The sequence below is a fragment of the Vespa mandarinia genome, chromosome 7, assembly GCF_050613455.1.
Source record: "Vespa mandarinia isolate Hongniang chromosome 7, ASM5061345v1, whole genome shotgun sequence".
Lineage (NCBI taxonomy): Eukaryota > Metazoa > Arthropoda > Insecta > Hymenoptera > Vespidae > Vespa > Vespa mandarinia.
The window spans coordinates 3962499-3983655 of record NC_140816.1 but is presented as its reverse complement, the minus strand read 5'-3'; the positions used below and the strand labels follow the sequence as shown (position 1 = coordinate 3983655).

Sequence of the window (21157 nt, the reverse complement as noted above, 5' to 3'; positions counted from 1 at the left end):
AAAATATTCTACGTGTGTAAAAAGAATTATAAACTAAACAAATCATATTAAATGTTGTTTGTTAGAAAATGAATCCGTATTACAGAAGCGTATTATTACGTTATTTACTTATAAAATTATATATAATCTATAGATATTTAAGAAATGTATTGAAAAACATACTTGTACGTCGATGTTATACTATTATCTAATGTTTTCATTGTAATTTAGGTCACCAAATACACTGTGGAGGGTACAAATGTTGTTCTTTACTTAAGTCAATTTATAACCTATGAAAATTTTACTCAAAAAATATTTAAAAATGTATTTCCTTAAATTAATTAACAGCGATAATCAAAACCTCAGAAATATATGTATGTGCACATGATAATATAAAAAAATAACGCATGCAACTATATGTATATGCATGTGTCAACTGTTTTATCATACTGTAAATGTGTAATGTATAAGTACTTAATTGTACCGGTAGATGGTAGCTTCGACAAAAATAATACAATCGATTTAAGTTACTCAATTAACCTCTATATAATTGAAATCTATACAACAGGTTATATACTAGGCCGGAGTTTATAAGCAGACATAATATCGTTTAATTAAAAAAGTATAGTGAATAAATTATTTAATGCTCAGCACGTGCAACGTGAAAATATAACTCGTAGAATCTTATCAATGAATATTTATAAGTCGTTGTATTCAATGGCACGAAGAAATTATGGAAGAAGCAGAAATAGTGGAGCACTTTTACGGAGTATATTTATTATATTGTTTGAATCCAAAGTACAAAGGCAGAACTTATATAGGTTATACCGTAGATCCACGACGTAGAATTAAACAACATAATGCCGGTAAAAAATATGGCGGTGCATGGAAAACTAGCAAAAGAGGTCCATGGTAATAGGATACAATATACATATGGATACAATATATCACTATTCCATGAAATAGTAATACATATATATACACATCACGTATAGTATATATATCGCATAAGATTAATTATTTATCATAAAAGATTTGCAAGATAGATTTTTTTTTAGGAGCATGGTGTTAATTATTCACGGCTTTCCTAACAATACTTCTGCATTGAGAGTAAGTAAATTATCCTACAAAATTGAAACAATTATTATTCATTATAATTTATATAAAGTATATAACAATCATAATAAAGCTATACATTTTTAGGCTTATAGTTTTACAATTTGAAAAGAAGAAAGATATTAATCTAAAAAGTCTCAAAAAAGAATAATTGATTTTTAAAATCACAGGTACTTTTAGCCCACGTCATATATTTCAATTGTAATATATTTTTATTTATTACTTAGTTCGAATGGGCATGGCAGCATCCTCACGTAAGTCGACGTTTAAGGCATGTATCGAAAAAAAAATCAACCCAAAAAACTATAGAATTTTATTTGATGGTTCTCTCGGAAATGCTCAAAGTTGGACCCTGGTGTCGTTTACCTTTAACAATTCGTTGGTTGGACGATGACTTCGCTCAAACTTATTCCACTTCCTTTTCACCGCCTTTACATATGCCGATATGTTACGGGAAAGTCATACCGCGAAAGGTCACTAAGAGAAGTCCAAGAAAAGAGAAGGCCATCGAATCACAGATGGAAGAAGATTATATTCCTGTACTCCTTTGCTCAATTTGCGGATTAATAAGCGAAAAAAACGAATCTGTTACGTGTATAAAACCGAGTTGTCGACTGATAGCACATTTAATTTGTTTGGCACAACATTTTCGTAAGGACGACCAAATCTTACCGATCGAGGGTACATGTCCTTCCTGTAATACCAACGTCCTTTGGGGTGATTTGATAAGAAAGATGATAGGTTGTTATCAAGACTTGCAAAGTGATGTTGATAACTCTCCACTTATAATCAGTAGCGATGAAGATATCGTAGATTAATTATTAATTAATTGTTAGGTCTTTAGATTTACATTTTATGCAACATAATCATGTTTTATAACTATGTCATTTTATAACAGTAAATCATGTTTTAAGATTATAAGAAAAAAAATGGTCTACAACTGACTCTGAATCATTAACACTATTGAAAGATATAAATATATATTTTCTCGCATAGTGTGCTAGATATATGAAGTTATAACATAAATACTACTTTAATATGTAATTAGCACGCGCGTAGCGCGAACCGTTAGTACTTTTGTTATACGTGATCAAACGAAGCAGCACATATCGTGCTGTCCATAATTGTTAACTAACATTTAGGTCACAGCAATCATTTTTTTTGCCGTTGTCAAGTCTATGTTAATCACAAAATACATACACACACATAAACACACACACATATATATATATATACCACTGATTAATAAGAAACGGATAAGTGAATAAATAAATAATTAAATAAAGAATGTATTATACATATATCTTCAGTTAAAGTGCAGATCATTTCAAATTCATATAATCCTTAGAATAGATCAGGTATCAGATCATCGTCAGCATAATCGGCATAATCTTCCGCGCCAGGAGGCACAAATATTCCTCCAAGAACACCAGAAATATTTTCACCTAATCCCATCGACGTTGCTACACCAAAAACGAGTCTCATCACGAGCAATCTTATGAAATTTGCCGGATTGGTTTCTTTACTTTGTAACGACAATTGCTTCGTTTTCTTATTGTTAGATCGACATTCGATCTGAACGATCTGTAAATTATAATAAAAAACAATCAGACTTCTTACATGCATTATCAAATCTTTCTCAATATTGTTGAATGAAACAATGGTACGAATTGATCAACGTGGTTCATTGAACGATATTATCAATGAAACCTGACGTCATAACATAAACAACTTCACGATGAATCAACAAAATTGATTTGATAGAATTGAAAATGGAAATTTCAAAATGATATGCAATTTTACTTACGCTCAAACATATCAATATTAAAGCGGATAACGTCATTGTCACTTTCATTTTTTATATTTGGCTCACGTTAATCGCTTTCGATGATAAGAAATAGAAGAAGAAGAAAAAAAGGAAGCACAACACGTTCCTGACGTAGTTCAAAGTCGATTCTCGTCCTTGACTCGAGAAGCACGTGCAATAGGAATACGTTATAAACGAAAGAACCGATTTCGCAGACCGAACGAATTATACTGAGTGGAATCGATTAATTTTTACAAATACAAACACGTTAAAAGAACGAAGATATGTCATTCGTAATGAATTCAAAGCTCCTCGGTAAAACGTTTCGATCAGGCACTCGTGAAGGGACAGAAGAGAAATAAGCGTTAGCTTCGTGTTCGCAGAACCTAAGTTCTTCTTCTACAATAACGGTACATGACGAAAAAAGGCATCCAGGCCATCTCCTCTTTGTACGATACGCGTGTAAGGTTGGGGCACTAGTCACGAATCAGCAGAAGACTCGAACGATGGCAAAACGCAATCAAGAAAAGATCTTTAACCGGTTTTGTAAGAATGTTTTGAAAATAATTCTATGATAAAAAAAAAAAGAAATAGTAAAAATAAGATATCGTTAATTAATTGATGATAAATGATTTTAAATATTTCAAAAAGTAATCGATCGAGTCTTTGAAATAATTTTGAAAATATATCGACGAAAGATTCGTTCATTGTTTTTCCTCTTTTCATGAATGAGAGAGATTACTCGATGATCTCATGCTGATTACAAATAACAATGTACCAGCCTTGTTTTGACCTGAATCGATGATAGTTTTTTACTGATCAGATATTGGACCACATAAATTCTCGAGCAAGATAAGACTAAACAGTAAATCTTGTAATCTATAGATCTTTCAACATGTCTTCTCTTTGCCTGAGACCCCATAGTACAAACTTGGTATAACAGTAGTCCCGGTTACCTAGAAAATCGTATGACCAATTAAGAATGAACGAACCTCGACGTACGTTCGATCAAGTAGACTAGTGAAAGAAGACAGCTATCAGGCTACCGGAATGGCTAAGCTCATCAACGATGGTTAAGTATCGTTTGTGAATGAATAAACGATGAGGGTGGCTCAATTGAATGGTAATTAAACGACGTGTCGAACTTCCGAGCGCGATTGGACGAACGATGACTGAGCCGGTCCACGAAAGAGCAACACAATGACAACAATGACGCACTTCGTTAGAACCGTCGAAGGACGAAGAGATAGACGTATCAACGTTCCCTTTGGATTTACCGGCCGATTCAAGCGTAAGGAGTACCCTGCCCCTTCCTATTAGGTTCGTAATGAAAGGCAGGATGCGACTGGGACCGGACGTGACGGTCCTAGAATACGCAAACAGTTCCAGAAAAGAAGGAAACACCTAGCTGTTCGACGATGATGACTCTACGTCCAGAATCGATCAAGATTGACACTCTTCTCGAAGAACCAAGTACAATTTATATTTTCTAGGAGATTTTAAATTCTACGATTTATTTTTGATCAAAGGAACACAGTTTCATTTAAAAAAAATTCAGAATCATCTGGCATCGTTGTTAGTACGTTTATAAAAAATTTATGTTTTGAAGAGATAATTTCTTTTTAGAGACGTCACAATTACGGTTTGGTGATTGTAAAAAAAGTATTACTATGTTAACCCATATGTTTGTCTAATCTCATACACTTGAGAAAATACATCTTGTGAATATTGATCCGATACCATTCGAACCAAATGCCATTCTACGTTGTAGAATTTTCGCGTGACTTCTCGCGTGAATCGTGAAAGGTTTCTTCAACCGTAAGAGATCTATCATATCTTTCATCTTTCTTATGTAAAATGATATCGATTATTTTCAAGCTAAACATTCATATCAACATACAAGATAGAAAGTAAACTGTATTAAAAATAGCCAACAAAAGAGAAGATGATAATTGTTTTTTTTTTTTGATTGAAATATAAATATTAATGAACTTGTCTGCTAACATTTAACTTTCTATGAAAGTCTGGACACCCTGTATAGATTCGTATACATATGTGTAGGCGCAGTTGCAGTAAGTTAGATAATGTCCTGACAGGGTCTATGAACTCCGCAAGCGCATTTACTTCGTATTGCAGTGATGTGCGCGGCGGTACAACGTTTAAAGTATCGCAGTGATACTTATTGATCATGTTAGTTCATCTAATAATTGGATATTTTGTTAATATCGGGTTTACATAAAAATTTATTATTTCTATCAATTGTTAGGATAATTCATATAAATCCTACGTGAATTAAACAAAAGAATTTAATCAATTTCTAATCTTTCAAGTTGTTGATATTGTTCTTTAATATGTTCTGATATTTTCTTACAATGGAATTGTAGTGATCGTGTTTCTTAAAATAAAGAAAAAAAAAAAAAAAAAAAGAAAAGAAAAAAGCAAAAAGAAAATGAATGGTACATCGTGAAAAAAAGCAATAGCACCATTCGAGTATATTTAAATCGATTATTATTGACAGAATATCGATTTCTTGTAACGAAAGGAGCCGATAAGAGGGCTGGCAGCTCGGAAGAAACAATGACACGCGTTTCTATCCTTCTACGAGTCAGCACCAATCGGAGCATGTTCCTCTTTCTCGGCACTATCCTTCAAGAGAGAGGAAAAGAAGAAGGGGGAGAAAGGAAAAAGAGAGAGAGAGAGAGAGAAAGAGAGAAAGAGAAAAAGAGAGAGAAGACTCTTGGCGATCCTCTCGTCGGCAGTGCGTGCTGCACCCTCACGGATGACACTCCGTTCCGCGCATGCTCGAAGTTTCGAAGCTCGTTTTTCATTTCAAACGATCAAGACCCAAATTTATATATTTTTCGGTTTGATTTTTTCATCTTCGAACAATTTTATATATTATTCTAATACAAATGGATATGAGAAACAAGAGGGATGCGATTAAATAGTTGATAAAGAACATTGTTTTATAATTTTGAGAGTACCTAATCGAAATGTGAATTTTTTAACAATTTTGTGACGGTGCGAGAGAAGAGATTGGTGTACGAGTTTTTTTTTAATAGAAGAAGAAATCAAACGAATAATTGTTCGTCAAACAAGATAAATATTGAAGCAGACATATAATTGAAATTTGTCGAATATAGACAGGAATAATTCTCATTCGTGAAGATGAAGACAAACAATGGAAAAAGAATGGACGCGGAAACGGTGAAAGTCGGTTGTTTTCAGATGCTTCTTGTATTAATATTTTGCATAAATTACATCATCGTATCTATGAATCACGCCCTACCGGCTTTTCACAATTACACACCGAAATTTTATTGTCAGGTAATAATCATATTTTGTTTTATGTATATATTTTGAATTTTTTTTTCCCTGTTCAAACATGCTATTCGCCATACATAAAAAATGTTTACGCGGCTTGGCCCGAGTCGCGTCGAGTGTTATATAGAAACAGCTCGTACAACTCATTAGTCCTTGGCTTAGATCCAATTTTTCTATGAAAGTATGCTGATAAATGGTGAAAGGTGAAGCACCCTTTCACGTTGCTAAGAATTGACTTATTAAAAATGTCATGTGACTATAATCAAGTGATATTTTTCTTAATAATAGTTTATTTATTTATTTACATCTATAACCAATACCAAATCTATAAACAATAGATCTATAAACAATACCAAATGTTATTCCAGCCAAGAAATACAACGAGCAGAATTTATGGCTGTCAAATCCAAAACAATTGGACGATCGAATCTAACTCGAGCACCGAACTCGAGATGAACTCCTGTTCTGGTGATTATCGATTCGCGATCGAACCCGGTGAGAATAGCGTTGTCACCGAGTGGATCTTGATATGTGAAAGAAAATATCTGACGTATCTAGCGTCGGCAATCTATTATCTTGGTGCTTTGATCGGTGCTTCGATTGCTGGAATTTTGGCTGATCGAATTGGAAGACTACCAGTTCAAGCGATTTGTCTTTACACACAAGGTACAATGGCTGTTGCATTGTACATCGTACAGGTAAAAAGATCAAATGAAAAAGAAAAACTATGATTCTTAATTGTCTAAATATTATGTATCGTTAGATGTTTTGATCGTTATTTATTTAATTCGATAACAGAACTATCCTACATTTTTGGCACTTCGTGGCCTTCAAGGTATCTTCGTACAAGGCTTACAAAACTCAACATACATATTATCTCTGGAATTGTTTCCCAGTAAATCGCGAACTCTCGTCGCTATGATCATGCAAATCGCTTGGGCTATCGGCTTGATACTCCTAGCGATACTAAGTTATTTTATACCAGACTGGAGAATTTTGCAGCTTGCTGTTTCTGTACCCACAGCGATAACAGTACTATACATCTGGTATATGGTCTAATCTATCTTAATAATCGTTTTTCAATCACAATGATTATAAAAATAATCTGAGACATACACATATATCTTTGAAAATTTATTTTGGAAATTACTTTAATATCACAATATTATTCTTCTTCTATTAAAATTTGTTTGATCGAAATTTTTATCGTGCAGGATAATACCCGAATCCCCGCGATGGCTACTAGCTAAAAATAAATTAACGGAAGCCGATATGGCGTTGGAAAGAATCGCGAAATATAACGGGTGTTGTATGAGAATACGCAGAGAGAAGGTTATAGAATCTGAGCCTGTTGCTAAAGAAAATCCGACGCCGGTGAAACCGGAAAGAAAATCACGTGTTTCTAGTGTCGACTTAAAGAAACCGAAAACTCTTGAAGTGACGACGCAAGACGAGATGGTGAAATTGCTGAATACGCCGGATTCAAATCAGCAAAAAGAGCAATGTATGAGGATTAAAGAATCAAAGTATTTTTATTTTAATAGGCTAATTAATTTCAATATTATTAGATAAAAATAATTAATAAAATTTCTTTTCTTGATCCTACTTTAGCTAGAAGTTCTACTGTAATCATTCAAGCACCCACGAAACGACTTTCATTGACGAACGTCGAATTACGAAAGGAAAATGACGTAGAAAACGAAATAAAAAATCCACCATCCTGTTCGACCAATAATCGGAGATCTAAGAGAAGTTCTCAATCCGTCTACGATCAAAAAGTATCTTCGAAAATAGATGAGGAAATTGTTGTTCTTAGAAATCCAAGGAAGCTCCAAGAAGCAAATGATAATGAAATAAAAATGGCCGAAAATTTTGAACAAGAATCAAAAAGAATAAAAAGTAAAACTTTACAAAAATTATTCAAACGATCATTGACAAGAAAGTATAGTCTTGTGATGGTTCTTCAGTGGTATGATTTGAAAATATTATAAGATAATAAACGTTTAACTTTAGAAATTCGTTTTAAAACTATTATATTTGGATCGTTTTGTTTTCTCTTCAAGGTTTTCATCCTCCATAGCGTGTTATCTTTTAGCATCGCTTTTACCAAATTTTAACGTAAATAGACACGTGACTTTTGCTTTAGGAGGAGCCTTAGAAATTGCTACTTATACGTTTATATATTTCGTATTATCCAGATATGGAAGACGAATACCTCTGAGCATATATCAGTCTACAACTGGCGTAATATTAATCATATTATCTATTCTAATTATTTTGATAGATTCTTCTTTAGCCTGGAAAGGTGATTTACAAACAATTTATTAATTTAAATTTTAAGTTCAAATTAAAGTTTAAAGTCGATTGTTAAGTTCATTATTCGTTGTTAAAATTAATTGTTCACATTATGTTTTTTTTCCGCTTATAATAGATCTCGTGAAGACTATAGTATTGCTTTTCGGTAGAGTAAGTGTAATAAGCACTATTGCTATAACATATCTCTATGCTGTTGAACTATTTCCAACTGTTGTAAGAGGAACCTGTTTAGGTTTATGCACAATTTTTGGTGAAATCGGTTCTTTAAGTATACCACAAGTGTTATCATCGGTACGTTAGTAATATCAGCAATTGAAATTATTTATTTTTCAATAATTAAGTAAATCAATAATTACAATTTTTTCTATTCAGGGAAAATACGTGACAATTAGCATACCATTAGCGATTGTTGGTGTGCTGTCTTTTATTTCTGGTATATTAGCAATCATTTTGCCAGAAACATTGAATAAGATTCTACCTGATACAATAGAAGATATTGAACAGATGTTTGTTAAAAGAAGGGATCAAAAAAACGATGAAGAAATTGTTAATGAGGATAAAAATATTGCAAAAGACGATCTTACGGAAAGAGAAATACTAAGAGAGAAACTTTTCTCGGAGGATTGGGTGGACGCCGGAAACGGTATATTAGTTAATTTTTCCGAAAATAAAAACGCGGATTGTTCGCGTGATTAGTTGAAATTTTCTTGAGTGAAAATGTGTGTTTTTTGTTTCTTTTTTCAATTTTAATCCAGGTTCACGACCACTCTGATGTAAATGTGTAAAATGTGCTTTCCACTAGAAATGTAAGTTATATTTGTCAGCGGCTTATGTATTTATTACCTTAGATTCGTAAGAACAATTTAGAAACTTTATCATTTATTGTATATACTTCTATTTTCATTTATAAAAATTCATTCTTGGAACTAACACTTCCAACATTAAATATCGTAATGAGACTGAAGAAGAAAAACTGATTTGCTATGTAAAATATTGTTTTGTACGTGGCATACACACAACATTTTTGAAATAAAGTTAAAATTATATTAATTGAAGTATGAAAATATATAATTGATCTATTAAATGCAGATAAGTATTTTATTCGAAATATATCACAGTTTGGCAACATGATTAACAAAACAGTCCATAAAAGAAATTACAATACAAAGAAATATTTCTAAGTCATATCTTCTAAAATGTATATTGTTAAGTTTTCTTATTACCAGTCATGGCTCTCTTTCAAGGAACTTTAGGTTGTACAATACCATTATTTTGTGGATTGACATGTTGGGTCTGCTCCGCTGCAGTCTGTAAAAGTCTTGTCCTACGTCTGGTATAATGTTGCCAAAGTAAAATCTGTTGATCGTCTATAAACTTGGTGCATTGTGAGTTGACGACTTCTCTTCTAAAGTGTTCGTATTGCAATAAGTCTAAGAAGTACAAACACATAGGGTATCTCAAATATTTAGCATATTCTGGCTCTTTCCAATAGAGAAGATACTTGAGGTAGTTTATAAATGTAGTATCCTTAAAATAACCACGTTGTGCTAAAACTACAAAAGTTAAATAAGCATAAAAAAAAAGTTACACACAATCTTATTAGATATTTATAACCTATAAAAATATATCTCCAATATAAAATTTTACATACAGTTTAGATAATTTGGATTTGCAAGACACTGAACGAATTCCAGTTCAACTTGGAACCTTAGACGCTGTTGGTCGTCTGTTTCCGTACCTCCTTTAAAAAATATTATTGATTAAAAGTTTAAAATCGTTAACAAAGATTTTGTTATTAATAGTAAAACATACATACCGTTCATTCCGATAAAAGATGGTTTTCTGCCTTTCATGAGACCTGGAGGATCATCCAGACGGTTCATAGTACGTTAACCTTCCACGTTTCGATAATTTTTTATCGTGACATGAAAATATTAACCATCAAATAAGGAAAAAAGAAATACAAAAATTGTCACAAAGGAAGAACGCTCTTTATAAATCACTCCGGCGAACACAACTGTTAAGATTGTTCATCACCTTTCACTCGAACCATATGTGACTTCAGCGACAGATATGGACAAAATATGAATTACAAACATAAACGGGGAATACTGTATCCATCAAGCGACTGTATCGGTATATAAACTTGTTAGGTAAAGTAGGATAGACTGCAAACTCATCAAACTTTTCAATCTCTCATATTTATATTTTTTTTTGTGTTTATCAATAGATAACATCAGCAATGATCCGCACAAAGTGATCTGCAGTAGATAACATACAACAATAGGCGGACGTATATAATTTATTTTAAATGCATGGTGAATAATAAATATAATTGATACATATAATAACTAATATATAAATTCACAACAAAAAACAAGATTTTAGCGAATATTTTGTAAAAAATAATAATTAGTGAATAATCTCTCTCATATATATATATATATATATATATATATCAAATATTATTTTACATAAGTACATACGTATTTCTTCTTCTACTTCTTCTTCTTAACATTATTCTTATTATTAATTTATTGACAATTTTAATGAACAAGGTCTCATTTTAAACATGAAGATTTAAACGAAGATATAGTTTTTACGAATTTTGTAAAAACTATTTATTTTTATGCATAAACTATCGTCGAATAAACATCACTTTTCACGCAATATTTTCCAGAGAAAATAAAGCTTTTTCAAAAATTTGAAAAATCAGATCCTCCATAAAATCTTCATCTTTAAAATGAGATCTTATTCATTAAAATCGGTTAAGAATTACACTTGTATTCATTATTATAAAATCGAGATGATGAACAATTATTAAGACATGTATCACTACTATGTGGAAGCCGATAAAATTAAAAGCGCAAGTGAAAAATAATAAAAGATAATAAAAATATTACATTTTTTCTAGTAATTGTATGTAAGAATACATTATTGTACACTTGACAATAATAAATGTAAATTCGTTTGAATAAGAAGAAAGATAGAAAATATTTTATTACGTTTGTATCATGGAATATATAATTTTTATGTCAAAAACGAAAAGATATGTATTTATGATTTAATACATGCTATGATTTAATCACATACTATCACGTATTTTTTTTGTTTTAGTTACTGGTAGGTAGTTTTAAATAAAAACTGTTAGTCTCCTTGTTAGCAAGCTCATTCATGTTATAACATCGAATGGTTTAACTCGTCTGTAATAAAACCAACCACAATAGGTATATATCAAGTGTTATTTAAATTAGAGGAAACGTAAAAGAAGAGTGATTGTACTTTGTTCTTTGTTGTAGAACTTTCATTTATGAACAAAATGAGTATAATACCAAGAATCAGTTACGAGGAAGAATTGCGAAAAAATCCTGAATTAAAAGAATCGGATATAGAAATATTGAAAGAATGGTGCAAGAAGCAACCTCATTTACCAAAAATCACCGATAGTGAATTGACATTATTTTTACATAGCAATTATTATCGATTGGAGCCGACTAAAACTACGATAGATGCCTTCTATACCGTACGAACTCACGTTCCTGAATTCTTTTCTAATAGAGATCCGCTTGGATCAAAATCACTTCGACAAATAATGAAAGTTGTGTAAGTGATCATTGTAAAAAATTTCTTAGATAATTAATTCTTATATTTTAAAATAGTTGTAACGATTATTAATTAAATAAAATTCTTATATACAGTGCAGACATGCCATTGGAGATGACAACGAAAGAGGGTCATAAAATAGTTTTCGCTAAATTACTCGATACCGATCCTTCACATTATGTTTATAATGACGCTATAAAATATTTCAGCATGGTTATAGATTATTGGTTCTATACTGAAGGTACAGGAATAGGTCATGTAATTCTTATCGATATGGAAAGTGTAAGTTTTGGTCATGCAGGAAGATTGAGCCCTATGGGATTAAAAAAGTTCCTTTATTATTTACAAGAAGCTTTACCTGTTCGTCTGAAAGGTTTACATTTTATGAACACGACAGCAGTGATGGATATCATTCTAAATATGATGAAGCCTTTCATGAAAAAAGAATTGATGGATGTGGTATGATTATTATTGAGTAGATTTCTATATTTCTACTGATAGTAATAATTGTTTTTTGTTATTTTCTTAGTTGCATGTGCACACCACATTGGAAAGTGTCGCTAAGTTCATCCCATTAGAAGCATTACCGACTGATGTAGGCGGCAAAGCAGGTTTTACTAAGGATTTACACGAAAAATATATAAAAAAGATCGAAAATCATCGATCTTGGTTTCTGGAGGATGAAATTAGTGGTCGAGTAAATGAAGCCTTGCGACCTGGTAAAAGTAAAAATGTCACGGATCTCTTTGGAGTTGAAGGTAGCTTCAAGAAACTTGAAATAGATTAACATAATGAAATGAATATTTCGAATGTATAGTTTCGATTAATTCCAAACTAAGAATGATTTATAATATAATCGTTAAAATTTGTAATTATTTCAATAGAAATATTTTAAATAAGGGCGAATAAAGAAACAAATATATTATGCTCCTATATTTAATTCTTTCATAATTTCTTACATCTATGTTCAATAAAATTTAATCTCAAAAAATTGAATGTCATGCTTTTTATAAGACCAGAACTATATCTTACACTTAGTTTTAATTTGCTATAATTATCATAACAATCTAAATAGATGAAGTACATCTCTTACATTAATAATGAGATATTAGCAACATTTCCTTGAATCTTGATGCGTTATTAAACCAATTAAATCGACGATCTCGTAGAAATAATAAGATTCGATTAAAGAGAATTAATTTTAACAAATTATACTGAAATTTTTACTTAATATGCACTTACTTACTTAATACTTTGATCTTATTGTTACAAAATAAGTAAAAAATTGTGTAAGATAATGAACATCTATATATATATGAATACTAAACACTATTAAACCGGTTCCGGTCAAGGAGAAAATATTCTGATGATGTAGTATATAGTGATATTGTCAACAAAATATAACGACAACCTTACAAGCTCCGAAGTAGTTTGGACTCTAACCAGCGAACAAAAGGTGTCGGTCTGTGCTATCAGTATTAATCGAGTTTTATTAGATACATACGGACACATACGGAGACAAACATACGCACAAAGAAGATTTTTAATCATCATTTAAAATAAATCAATCCAACGGAAGTGAAAGTAAAAACAATGTTACCTACGAATACATATTCTTTAAAAGAAGAATTTAATAAAAATCCTAATCTCAAAGAATCAGATTTACAAATCATTCGTGAATGGCTCGATAAACAGCCACATTTACCAAAAATAGAAGATATTTATCTGATATTATTCCTTAATAGTAATTATTATCAGTTAGAACCAACTAAAACCACGATCGAAAACTTTTATACTATCAGAACTCACGTGCCTGAATTTTTTAGCAATAGAGACCCATTCTTGAAAGATATTCGTACACAATTCAGTGTCACGTAAGTTCAAATATAATTTTATACAATGTTTTAAATATTTAAAATCGATAAATAATTGTAACAAATAAAACTCAAGAGAGAGAAAGAGAGAGAGAACAACAAATTTAACATAATATATTTCTTTCATTCTACGAACAGATCTCACATCCCATTAAAGAAAATGACCAATGAAGGATATCAAATAATATTTGGAAATATAATGGATCCTGAACCATCTCATTATATCTTCTGTGAAAGCGTAAAATATTTTTTCATGGTAGCAGAATTGGCTTATATAAAGATAGGACCAACTAACGGACTAGTTTATATTGGCGATGTACAGAACTTATCGCTTGGTCACATAGGACGTATGAATCTTATGGGATTAAAAAAATTTCTATACTTCATACAAGAGGCAGCACCCATTCGTTTGAAACAAATACATATAATAAATTCTACACCGGCAATGGAAGTTTTGCTAAATATGTGTAAGCCTTTTATGAAAAAAGAGTTATACGAGATGGTGAGTTTCAAAAAGAAAATTTTACCGTAGAATCATTAGCAGATTGATTCTTAAAGAGATTTGAGTCATTATAAATTTGGGGGGCTCCATTACAATAAATCAATTATATACAGTATATATTTTCTTGCTTCAATTGTTCATTGCATTGACGTGCATTCATCATGCAAATGACGAAGTTAGAAATAGATTGCACAAATTCGATTATAGTGGCAATATATACGCATATAGTAGCAATATATACGCGCGTGTGTATACATATAGATATAAAAATTACAGACCAGTCATCAGATATTAAATGATATTATATAATATAAATTTATATTATTGTGTGGGAACTCGAAGTGATTGTCTCTTTCGTTCGTGGATAATTCTGCCACTGCGTGGAGAGGTATTTTTCGAATTTAACAATCTAATTATCATTATAATTTCTATTTAGATACACTTTTCAAATTTAAAAAGTTTGGAAAAATTTTTACCCGTTGATGCACTTCCCAACGAGGTAGGTGGCAAAGGTGGTAATTTGAAAGATCTCGTTAACGAACAAACGAAATTGCTTGATGAAAATCGCGAGTGGTTTTTGGAAGATGAAATAACGAAACGAGTGAATGAATCATTACGAGTTGGAAAGTCTAAATTAAGCAATGACATTTTCGGCGTTGAAGGAAGCTTCAAGAAACTTGATATCGATTAAATGAAATCATTAATTATACAAAAAAAATAATGAATATGTATATTTTATTGTCGATCGATTTTTCATTCTAATGAGCTATAATAATAGGTTTCTTTTCTTCATTATTTATGGATTGAATATAAATTTATTATCATGTTTTCGTATGGTAATGATATATCAATAAAATTCTTTATCTTTTAAAGTTATATGAATTATGAAAATGTATCCAGATTTTTAATATTTTTTCCCATTTAATTATAAATTTTCCAATCGTCGTAAATATATAAATATATTAAAATATTTATGTATTAACAATTCATAAAAAGAAAGTCATCATATGAAATAAAATTATTTGTGGAGTTTCTTACTTATTAATCCACTGTTACATCACAGTACTTCGATGATATACCTATTTCTAGTAATCTCTAACACGCAATAACATAATTACAGGATAGAAAGAGATTCCGAGTTATAATTTTTTTTCACTTTGTTGCAATACACACCAAAATCGATTAATAATAAATCGAAAAGAAAAAAAATATATTTACGTTAAATATTAAAGCATGTTATTTATATCAAATTGTTCCTGAAACTAAATCATAGAAAAGAATTTGAGAAAACGATATATATACTCATATTTAAATATTAGACGAGATGTGTTCTCTGTTATTAATTAATAATCTCACAATTATCTTTGGTTTCTTTCTGTTTCTTGTCCATGAAAACCGGTGAAAAGAAAAGACATCGAGAACAATGGATTCATAATAATACATTTTCTCATCTGGCCTATCGAAGTTTTACCATACATTGAAAAATGTCTTCAAATCATTTGCTAATTCGCCTGATCATGAATTCATATATATAGACTAAAGTCAAAGTGTCATGCAATTGTCGATCATACGTTACTCGCTCGTCATTGCTCGAAGACAGTAACTGCGCTTGAATTCTTTAGTCTAATTTGTGTTCGTCAAGAGGCCAGAGCAAAGCTTTAACAAACAAATTTTTTCTGCAGTCTTTACGTTTGAACGACAAGTTAAAAAGAAAAAAAATAATCATTTCCAAAGATCCTTTGTGTTTCTTTTGAATTCGTAAGAACGAAAAAAAATATAAAAAAATAAAAAAAGATAATATAAAACAAAACGAAGAAGATTAATCCAAAATTGAATTATAATAAAGACGTGTTAGAATATGACGCTACAAGGTGGAATCTCATTTGAGGAGGAATTAAAGAAAAATCCGGAATTGAAGGAAGACGATGTACGAGCGTTGAAAGAGTGGTGTCAAAAACAACCCCATTTACCAAAAATATCTGACAGCGAGATAGCTCTTTTTCTACACAGTAATTATTATCGTATGGAACCAACGAAAAATACCATCGACACTTATTACACAATACGAACTCACGTGCCAGAGTTCTTTTCTAATAGAGATCCTATCAGTTCTAAGGACCTTCGTAAAGCGTTTCAAACGGTGTAAGTGTCTTTTATTTTGTGCATTTATAAAGCTCAATAATTAATCTCAATCTGATAAAGTTTAATTTTTATATTTAGATCGAATCTGGTCTTGGATAAGACTACCAATGATGGTTACAAAATCATTTATGGTAGATTGATAGACATCGAACCGTCGCATTATGTTTATAACGATGGTATGAAGTACCTTAACATGGTAATTGATCTCTGGCTTCACGAAGAGGGTACATCCAAAGGTCATGTGATCCTATTTGATACAAAGAATGTTGCGTTCGGTCATGTAGGTCGTTTAAATCCTATGGGATTAAAGAAATTCCTTTACTATTTGCAAGAAGCTTTACCCGTACGTCTTAAAGGTTTCCATTTTATGAACACCTCGCCGGTTATGGATGTTATTCTTAACATGATGAAGCCTTTCATGAAAAAAGAATTGATGGACATGGTAAGAATAAAAGAGAGAGAGAGAGAGAGAGAGAGAGAGAGAGAGAGAGAGAGAGAGTCAGATTAATCTATAATCTTTTCTAATTTTCTTCCATATTCTTTTTATATATCTATTTACAGTTTCACATGCATTCAACCATGGAAACTTTAGCTAAGTTTATACCCTTGGAAATACTTCCAAACGAATCGGGTGGCCAAGCAGGCCCTTTGAAAGACTTGAATGATGCTCAAATTAAAAAATTAGATGACAATCGTGCTTGGTTTCAAGAAGAGGAAAGAATTTGTCGCGTTAACGAATCTCTACGTCCTGGCAAAGGAAAAACAGCAACTGATTTATTTGGTGTCGAGGGAAGCTTCAAAAAGCTCGAAATCGATTGAACAATAATTTTCATTAACCATTCATACGTTTTAACAAATGTAATTTGAGAAAGAGAAAGAAAAATAAATAAATTTTGTTATTAGTAATATAGTACTTTCTATATATATATATATATATACATATATATGCATATTATAATAATTATTAAATGTAATTTTATCAAGAAAAAAAATTATAAATTTGTTCCTCGTCATCCACTCGTAAATAATTGCATATATAATTATGATATAACACGTTATCAATGCAAGTTAGAATGCAGATAACTACGCTCGATAATATGCTATATTACGCAATAAAAATATATATGTATATATGTATGTGTATGTGTGTACATACGTACGTATGTATGCGTGTATGTGTGTATATATATATATATATACACACATATATATATATATACATATATATATATATATGCATATTGTTAATTATTTCGTTATTAATAATAGAAAAATAAAAATATAAAAATGCGTACCAAAAAAAAAAGAAATATAAAAGGCCACAAAAATTCGAATTACCATAAAGCATAATAATAATAAATTATTCAACATGCCATACACATATAACATTTTACAAGCATATATTACGTACGTAAAATATAAAAATGAAATATATTATTTCACATATTAGTAAATATAAGTAAATTGTTTTACTTATATGTGCAAGAAAAATATAGTAAAATCAAGACCTTGTTTTTTCTTCAGCAAAAAATAACAATAGACCTTGACAAGAATGAAAAAGCAAAAAAATTGACATTCTGAACGTAACACGCGCATTATCTAACATGGCTATCCTTCGTATTAATTTGTTATAAAAAAAAAAAATATGTATACAAAAGAAATGAATTTTATCATTAGCAAATGTTTAATCGCATATAGCAAAATAAATATAAGCAAACTGATATCAATTAAATTTGATAATCGATATATACTTTCTAATAATCGAATTAGATAATATAGAAAATTGATTTTTTTAAAGAAGAATTTTTGTATTTCTATTTTCAAGGAAATGAGAATTTGGTCTAACAATAAGAGAAATATTTGTGTATATACTTATATACTTTTCCGAAAAAAATCTTCTAGGAATTTTAGAAAGGTTAATTTAAAACATTCTATCGTCATCGATCGAAACATCTTCGTGTGCAACATACTTAATCATCGATGAAATAAAATAAACAAGTTGATGGTGTGAAGCTACCTTAAAACATATTACCTTCACCTTCTCCCCTTTAGTTTCTTATATTACTTTCACTGGAAAAGATCCTCTCAGTCAGTCATATGTCTGTTCTCTAAGATAAGAAATATTATTTAAAATTTTTTTCATGCTATCGATTTAAAAAAAATGAAGAGTTTGATCGTAAGTGTTTAATTCATTTCTTTATCAATTAATCTATAACATTTGTTTGATATTTCTATTTTGCGCGGGGAAAATACGAAAAATTCTTAAATGTATTAATAAAAGTAAATATTTCTCTTTTTTTGTAATTAGATTGTCTTCGTTTTATCGACTTCCTGTCTTGGAGAGGTCTCACACATTTTATCAGAATATTCGACGACAACTACTAGCACATTACCACCACCTCCACAACCATACAGTTTTCAATACAAAGCGGGACGATATCCAGGACACGTTGATCGAATTCATCAAGAATCTGGAGATGGTTCCGGAACCGTTTATGGTAAATGTTCTCGTGGCCTTATATCTTCTTTATAGTTAATTCGATCATTAATTCGTTCATTTCTAACAATAATAACATTTGCTTATTAGGATCTTACTCGTTCATCGATCCTAAATACAAAGTACGAAGAGTGGAATATGTGGCTGATAAAAATGGATTTCATCCATCGTTGATAAATTACGACGATACGCTTAAACAGCCTGTTGATTCAGAAGCTGTGAAACTCGCGAAGGAAAGACATTTACAGCTTTATGAAAAATTAGCTGATGCTAATGCCCACGATATACCAATAAATGTACCAAAGGTAATGAATTCTATTAAAAATATAATTTATATTCATAATAGTCTATCTCAGCAAAAAAATGCCTGCGAATTATCTTCAAGATCATTCAATATCCTTTCTTTCACCTGATTATGCATCTATGCATCTTATGTATCTTCATGGTTTTATAGGATTCTGTTAGTGTACTAAAAGCGAAGGACAAACATTTACAGCTCTACCAGAAGATTGCCGAAGAACACGCGGCTATCGCATCTCAAAGAGAAGCAGAGCGTACAGCATATGAAGCAACTTCGATCGTTAATGACGTTAAGGAACATCAAACATATTAAGAAACTACTAATAATAAAGAAAAATTGTTGATATAGTATCAATAAGATGAATTTACCTGTATAAAATCTTTTAGAATTTAAAAACAAGAATTTTTGTGCAATGCAAATTTGATAAAAAACGGACAATAGATGATTTTATAATTGTTATATATATAACATGTGTTATTAATCATAAAAGGACACGTGAGTCACATACACATGAATATCTTTCTTTATGAGTACCGGAACTGTTACTGTATATATTAAAAAAAAGATAAATACTATAATTACACTATGCATTGGTATAAAAGTCTAGGTGTGAAAAAAATAAAATTGTCGCCGTTTGTATCTCCGGGAAGATGAAGTTCTACGGTTTTTGGTTACTGCTTATTGCCATATTCTATATTACGGTATGATTTTTTATTATTTTAAGAAATTCTTGTTTGTGCAGTACACTTTAGTAATTTAATAATTATATATTTCTCGCGTATATTTATCTATATGAAATCACTCGAAAAATGGGGCGTATCCTTATCATATCGTAGAATGTTATATATATATATATATGTTTATTTGTTTAATTTGACTATATTCCACATTTTACCATGTATTTCTATGAATTCCTATTAATAAAATAATAAATTGATATAAATAAAATGAAACATGAAATCTTATATATGAAAACATAAATTTAACAATACACGTCTATATAATGTCTGATGATCATAAATAATTATTAAGCATATGATGTCGATTTATTTAGATTACTGTAGGTAGGAACATCGATTATACCAGCAATACTTTTTCAAAATCTAAAAGCATCGCTTGTCGTGGAGGTCGAGGAAACAATGGAGGAGGAGGCACAAATGCTACTAGTGGTGCAACAGGAGCTATGACTAATATGACACCTAATTTAATGCGCACTGCACAACAAGCAATGGGTAAAACTTTAATTTAATCTTTTTAATTTTAGTTTTCCATTTTTTAAATTAAATATAGTTTTCCATTTTATCCATGAATATATTACAGATACCTTGACGGATATGGTGTCAAATATGAATCCAATGGGGTAAATCACGTATTTGTTCGAAATTATTGCACCATGTATCCGATAATCGAATTTACAAATATAATGATATTATAAATACTTTATAATCATTACTTTCATAATCAAAAATGCTTCTTGTAGTTGTTAAAAATATTAGAATTAAATAATAAAATAATAATTAATGAACACAATTATCTTAGTTTATTTTAATATAAGTCCAAATATTTAATATATAGATCAACAGATATAGAATTTATTTAATAATAATATTGGCAGAATAACATTAGGAACAGTGTAATATAGGAAATATTTCGATTATAAGCATTAATAAACGTATTAATATATACGTGTAAATAT

At 30.5% G+C, this 21157-nt stretch overlaps 8 protein-coding genes and 1 long non-coding RNA gene across 12 annotated transcripts; 7 read left to right on the top strand and 2 right to left on the bottom strand.

The window, feature by feature from the left end:
- Positions 1 to 5: 5 nt before the first annotated feature.
- Positions 6 to 1923, top strand: slx1 (structure-specific endonuclease subunit SLX1). 2 transcript variants are annotated; one of them, XM_035863862.2, is made up of 4 exons: positions 6 to 748; positions 813 to 891; positions 1038 to 1089; positions 1323 to 1923. In XM_035863862.2, exons 1-4 carry the CDS (start codon positions 670 to 672, stop codon positions 1911 to 1913), a joined length of 801 nt encoding a protein of 266 aa, XP_035719755.1. In that variant the 5' UTR covers positions 6 to 669; the 3' UTR covers positions 1914 to 1923. The 2 variants fall into 2 exon arrangements, with proteins under 2 accessions (XP_035719755.1, XP_035719754.1); XM_035863861.2 differs by having other exon boundaries at positions 6 to 891.
- Positions 1924 to 2426: 503 nt separating this feature from the next.
- On the bottom strand, positions 2427 to 4366 carry LOC118440596 (uncharacterized). Its single transcript, XM_035863868.2, has 3 exons — positions 3949 to 4366; positions 2903 to 3858; positions 2427 to 2679 (listed from the first exon to the last, which is right to left on the bottom strand). The coding sequence occupies exons 2-3, from the start codon at positions 2948 to 2950 to the stop codon at positions 2440 to 2442; spliced, it is 288 nt and encodes a 95-aa protein (XP_035719761.2). The 5' UTR covers positions 2951 to 3858; positions 3949 to 4366; the 3' UTR covers positions 2427 to 2439.
- Positions 4367 to 5472: 1106 nt separating this feature from the next.
- LOC118440587 (organic anion transporter 3) lies at positions 5473 to 9500 on the top strand. Of its 2 annotated transcripts, XM_035863847.2 has the most exons (9): positions 5474 to 6229; positions 6595 to 6924; positions 7025 to 7272; positions 7441 to 7730; positions 7838 to 8195; positions 8290 to 8531; positions 8658 to 8833; positions 8915 to 9185; positions 9298 to 9499. In XM_035863847.2, the coding sequence occupies exons 1-9, from the start codon at positions 6071 to 6073 to the stop codon at positions 9312 to 9314; spliced, it is 2091 nt and encodes a 696-aa protein (XP_035719740.2). In that variant the 5' UTR covers positions 5474 to 6070; the 3' UTR covers positions 9315 to 9499. The 2 variants fall into 2 exon arrangements, with proteins under 2 accessions (XP_035719739.2, XP_035719740.2); XM_035863846.2 differs by having other exon boundaries at positions 5473 to 6229; positions 8915 to 9500.
- A 126-nt stretch (positions 9501 to 9626) lies between these two features.
- MED31 (mediator complex subunit 31) lies at positions 9627 to 10575 on the bottom strand. The gene is made up of 3 exons (XM_035863867.2): positions 10359 to 10575; positions 10194 to 10283; positions 9627 to 10095 (listed from the first exon to the last, which is right to left on the bottom strand). Exons 1-3 carry the CDS (start codon positions 10423 to 10425, stop codon positions 9782 to 9784), a joined length of 471 nt encoding a protein of 156 aa, XP_035719760.1. The 5' UTR covers positions 10426 to 10575; the 3' UTR covers positions 9627 to 9781.
- A 1084-nt stretch (positions 10576 to 11659) lies between these two features.
- Positions 11660 to 13076, top strand: LOC118440465 (alpha-tocopherol transfer protein-like). The gene is made up of 4 exons (XM_035863524.2): positions 11660 to 11769; positions 11842 to 12145; positions 12241 to 12604; positions 12675 to 13076. Exons 2-4 carry the CDS (start codon positions 11853 to 11855, stop codon positions 12930 to 12932), a joined length of 915 nt encoding a protein of 304 aa, XP_035719417.2. The 5' UTR covers positions 11660 to 11769; positions 11842 to 11852; the 3' UTR covers positions 12933 to 13076.
- Positions 13077 to 13530: 454 nt separating this feature from the next.
- LOC118440591 (alpha-tocopherol transfer protein-like) lies at positions 13531 to 15397 on the top strand. The gene is made up of 3 exons (XM_035863860.2): positions 13531 to 14019; positions 14158 to 14521; positions 14958 to 15397. Exons 1-3 carry the CDS (start codon positions 13739 to 13741, stop codon positions 15210 to 15212), a joined length of 900 nt encoding a protein of 299 aa, XP_035719753.1. The 5' UTR covers positions 13531 to 13738; the 3' UTR covers positions 15213 to 15397.
- Positions 15398 to 15906: 509 nt separating this feature from the next.
- LOC146872885 (alpha-tocopherol transfer protein-like) lies at positions 15907 to 17573 on the top strand. Its single transcript, XM_085658305.1, has 3 exons — positions 15907 to 16663; positions 16742 to 17105; positions 17225 to 17573. The coding sequence occupies exons 1-3, from the start codon at positions 16380 to 16382 to the stop codon at positions 17480 to 17482; spliced, it is 906 nt and encodes a 301-aa protein (XP_085514431.1). The 5' UTR covers positions 15907 to 16379; the 3' UTR covers positions 17483 to 17573.
- A 1131-nt stretch (positions 17574 to 18704) lies between these two features.
- LOC118440594 (uncharacterized) lies at positions 18705 to 19792 on the top strand. Of its 2 annotated transcripts, none has more exons than XM_085658200.1 (4): positions 18705 to 18839; positions 18972 to 19161; positions 19251 to 19465; positions 19657 to 19792. In XM_085658200.1, the coding sequence occupies exons 1-4, from the start codon at positions 18825 to 18827 to the stop codon at positions 19771 to 19773; spliced, it is 537 nt and encodes a 178-aa protein (XP_085514326.1). In that variant the 5' UTR covers positions 18705 to 18824; the 3' UTR covers positions 19774 to 19792. The 2 variants fall into 2 exon arrangements, with proteins under 2 accessions (XP_085514326.1, XP_035719759.2); XM_035863866.2 differs by having other exon boundaries at positions 19615 to 19773.
- A 238-nt stretch (positions 19793 to 20030) lies between these two features.
- On the top strand, positions 20031 to 20991 carry LOC146872884 (uncharacterized). The gene is made up of 3 exons (XR_014982329.1): positions 20031 to 20162; positions 20516 to 20693; positions 20782 to 20991. It is a non-coding gene; the product is annotated as an uncharacterized LOC146872884 (long non-coding RNA).
- Positions 20992 to 21157: the final 166 nt, after the last annotated feature.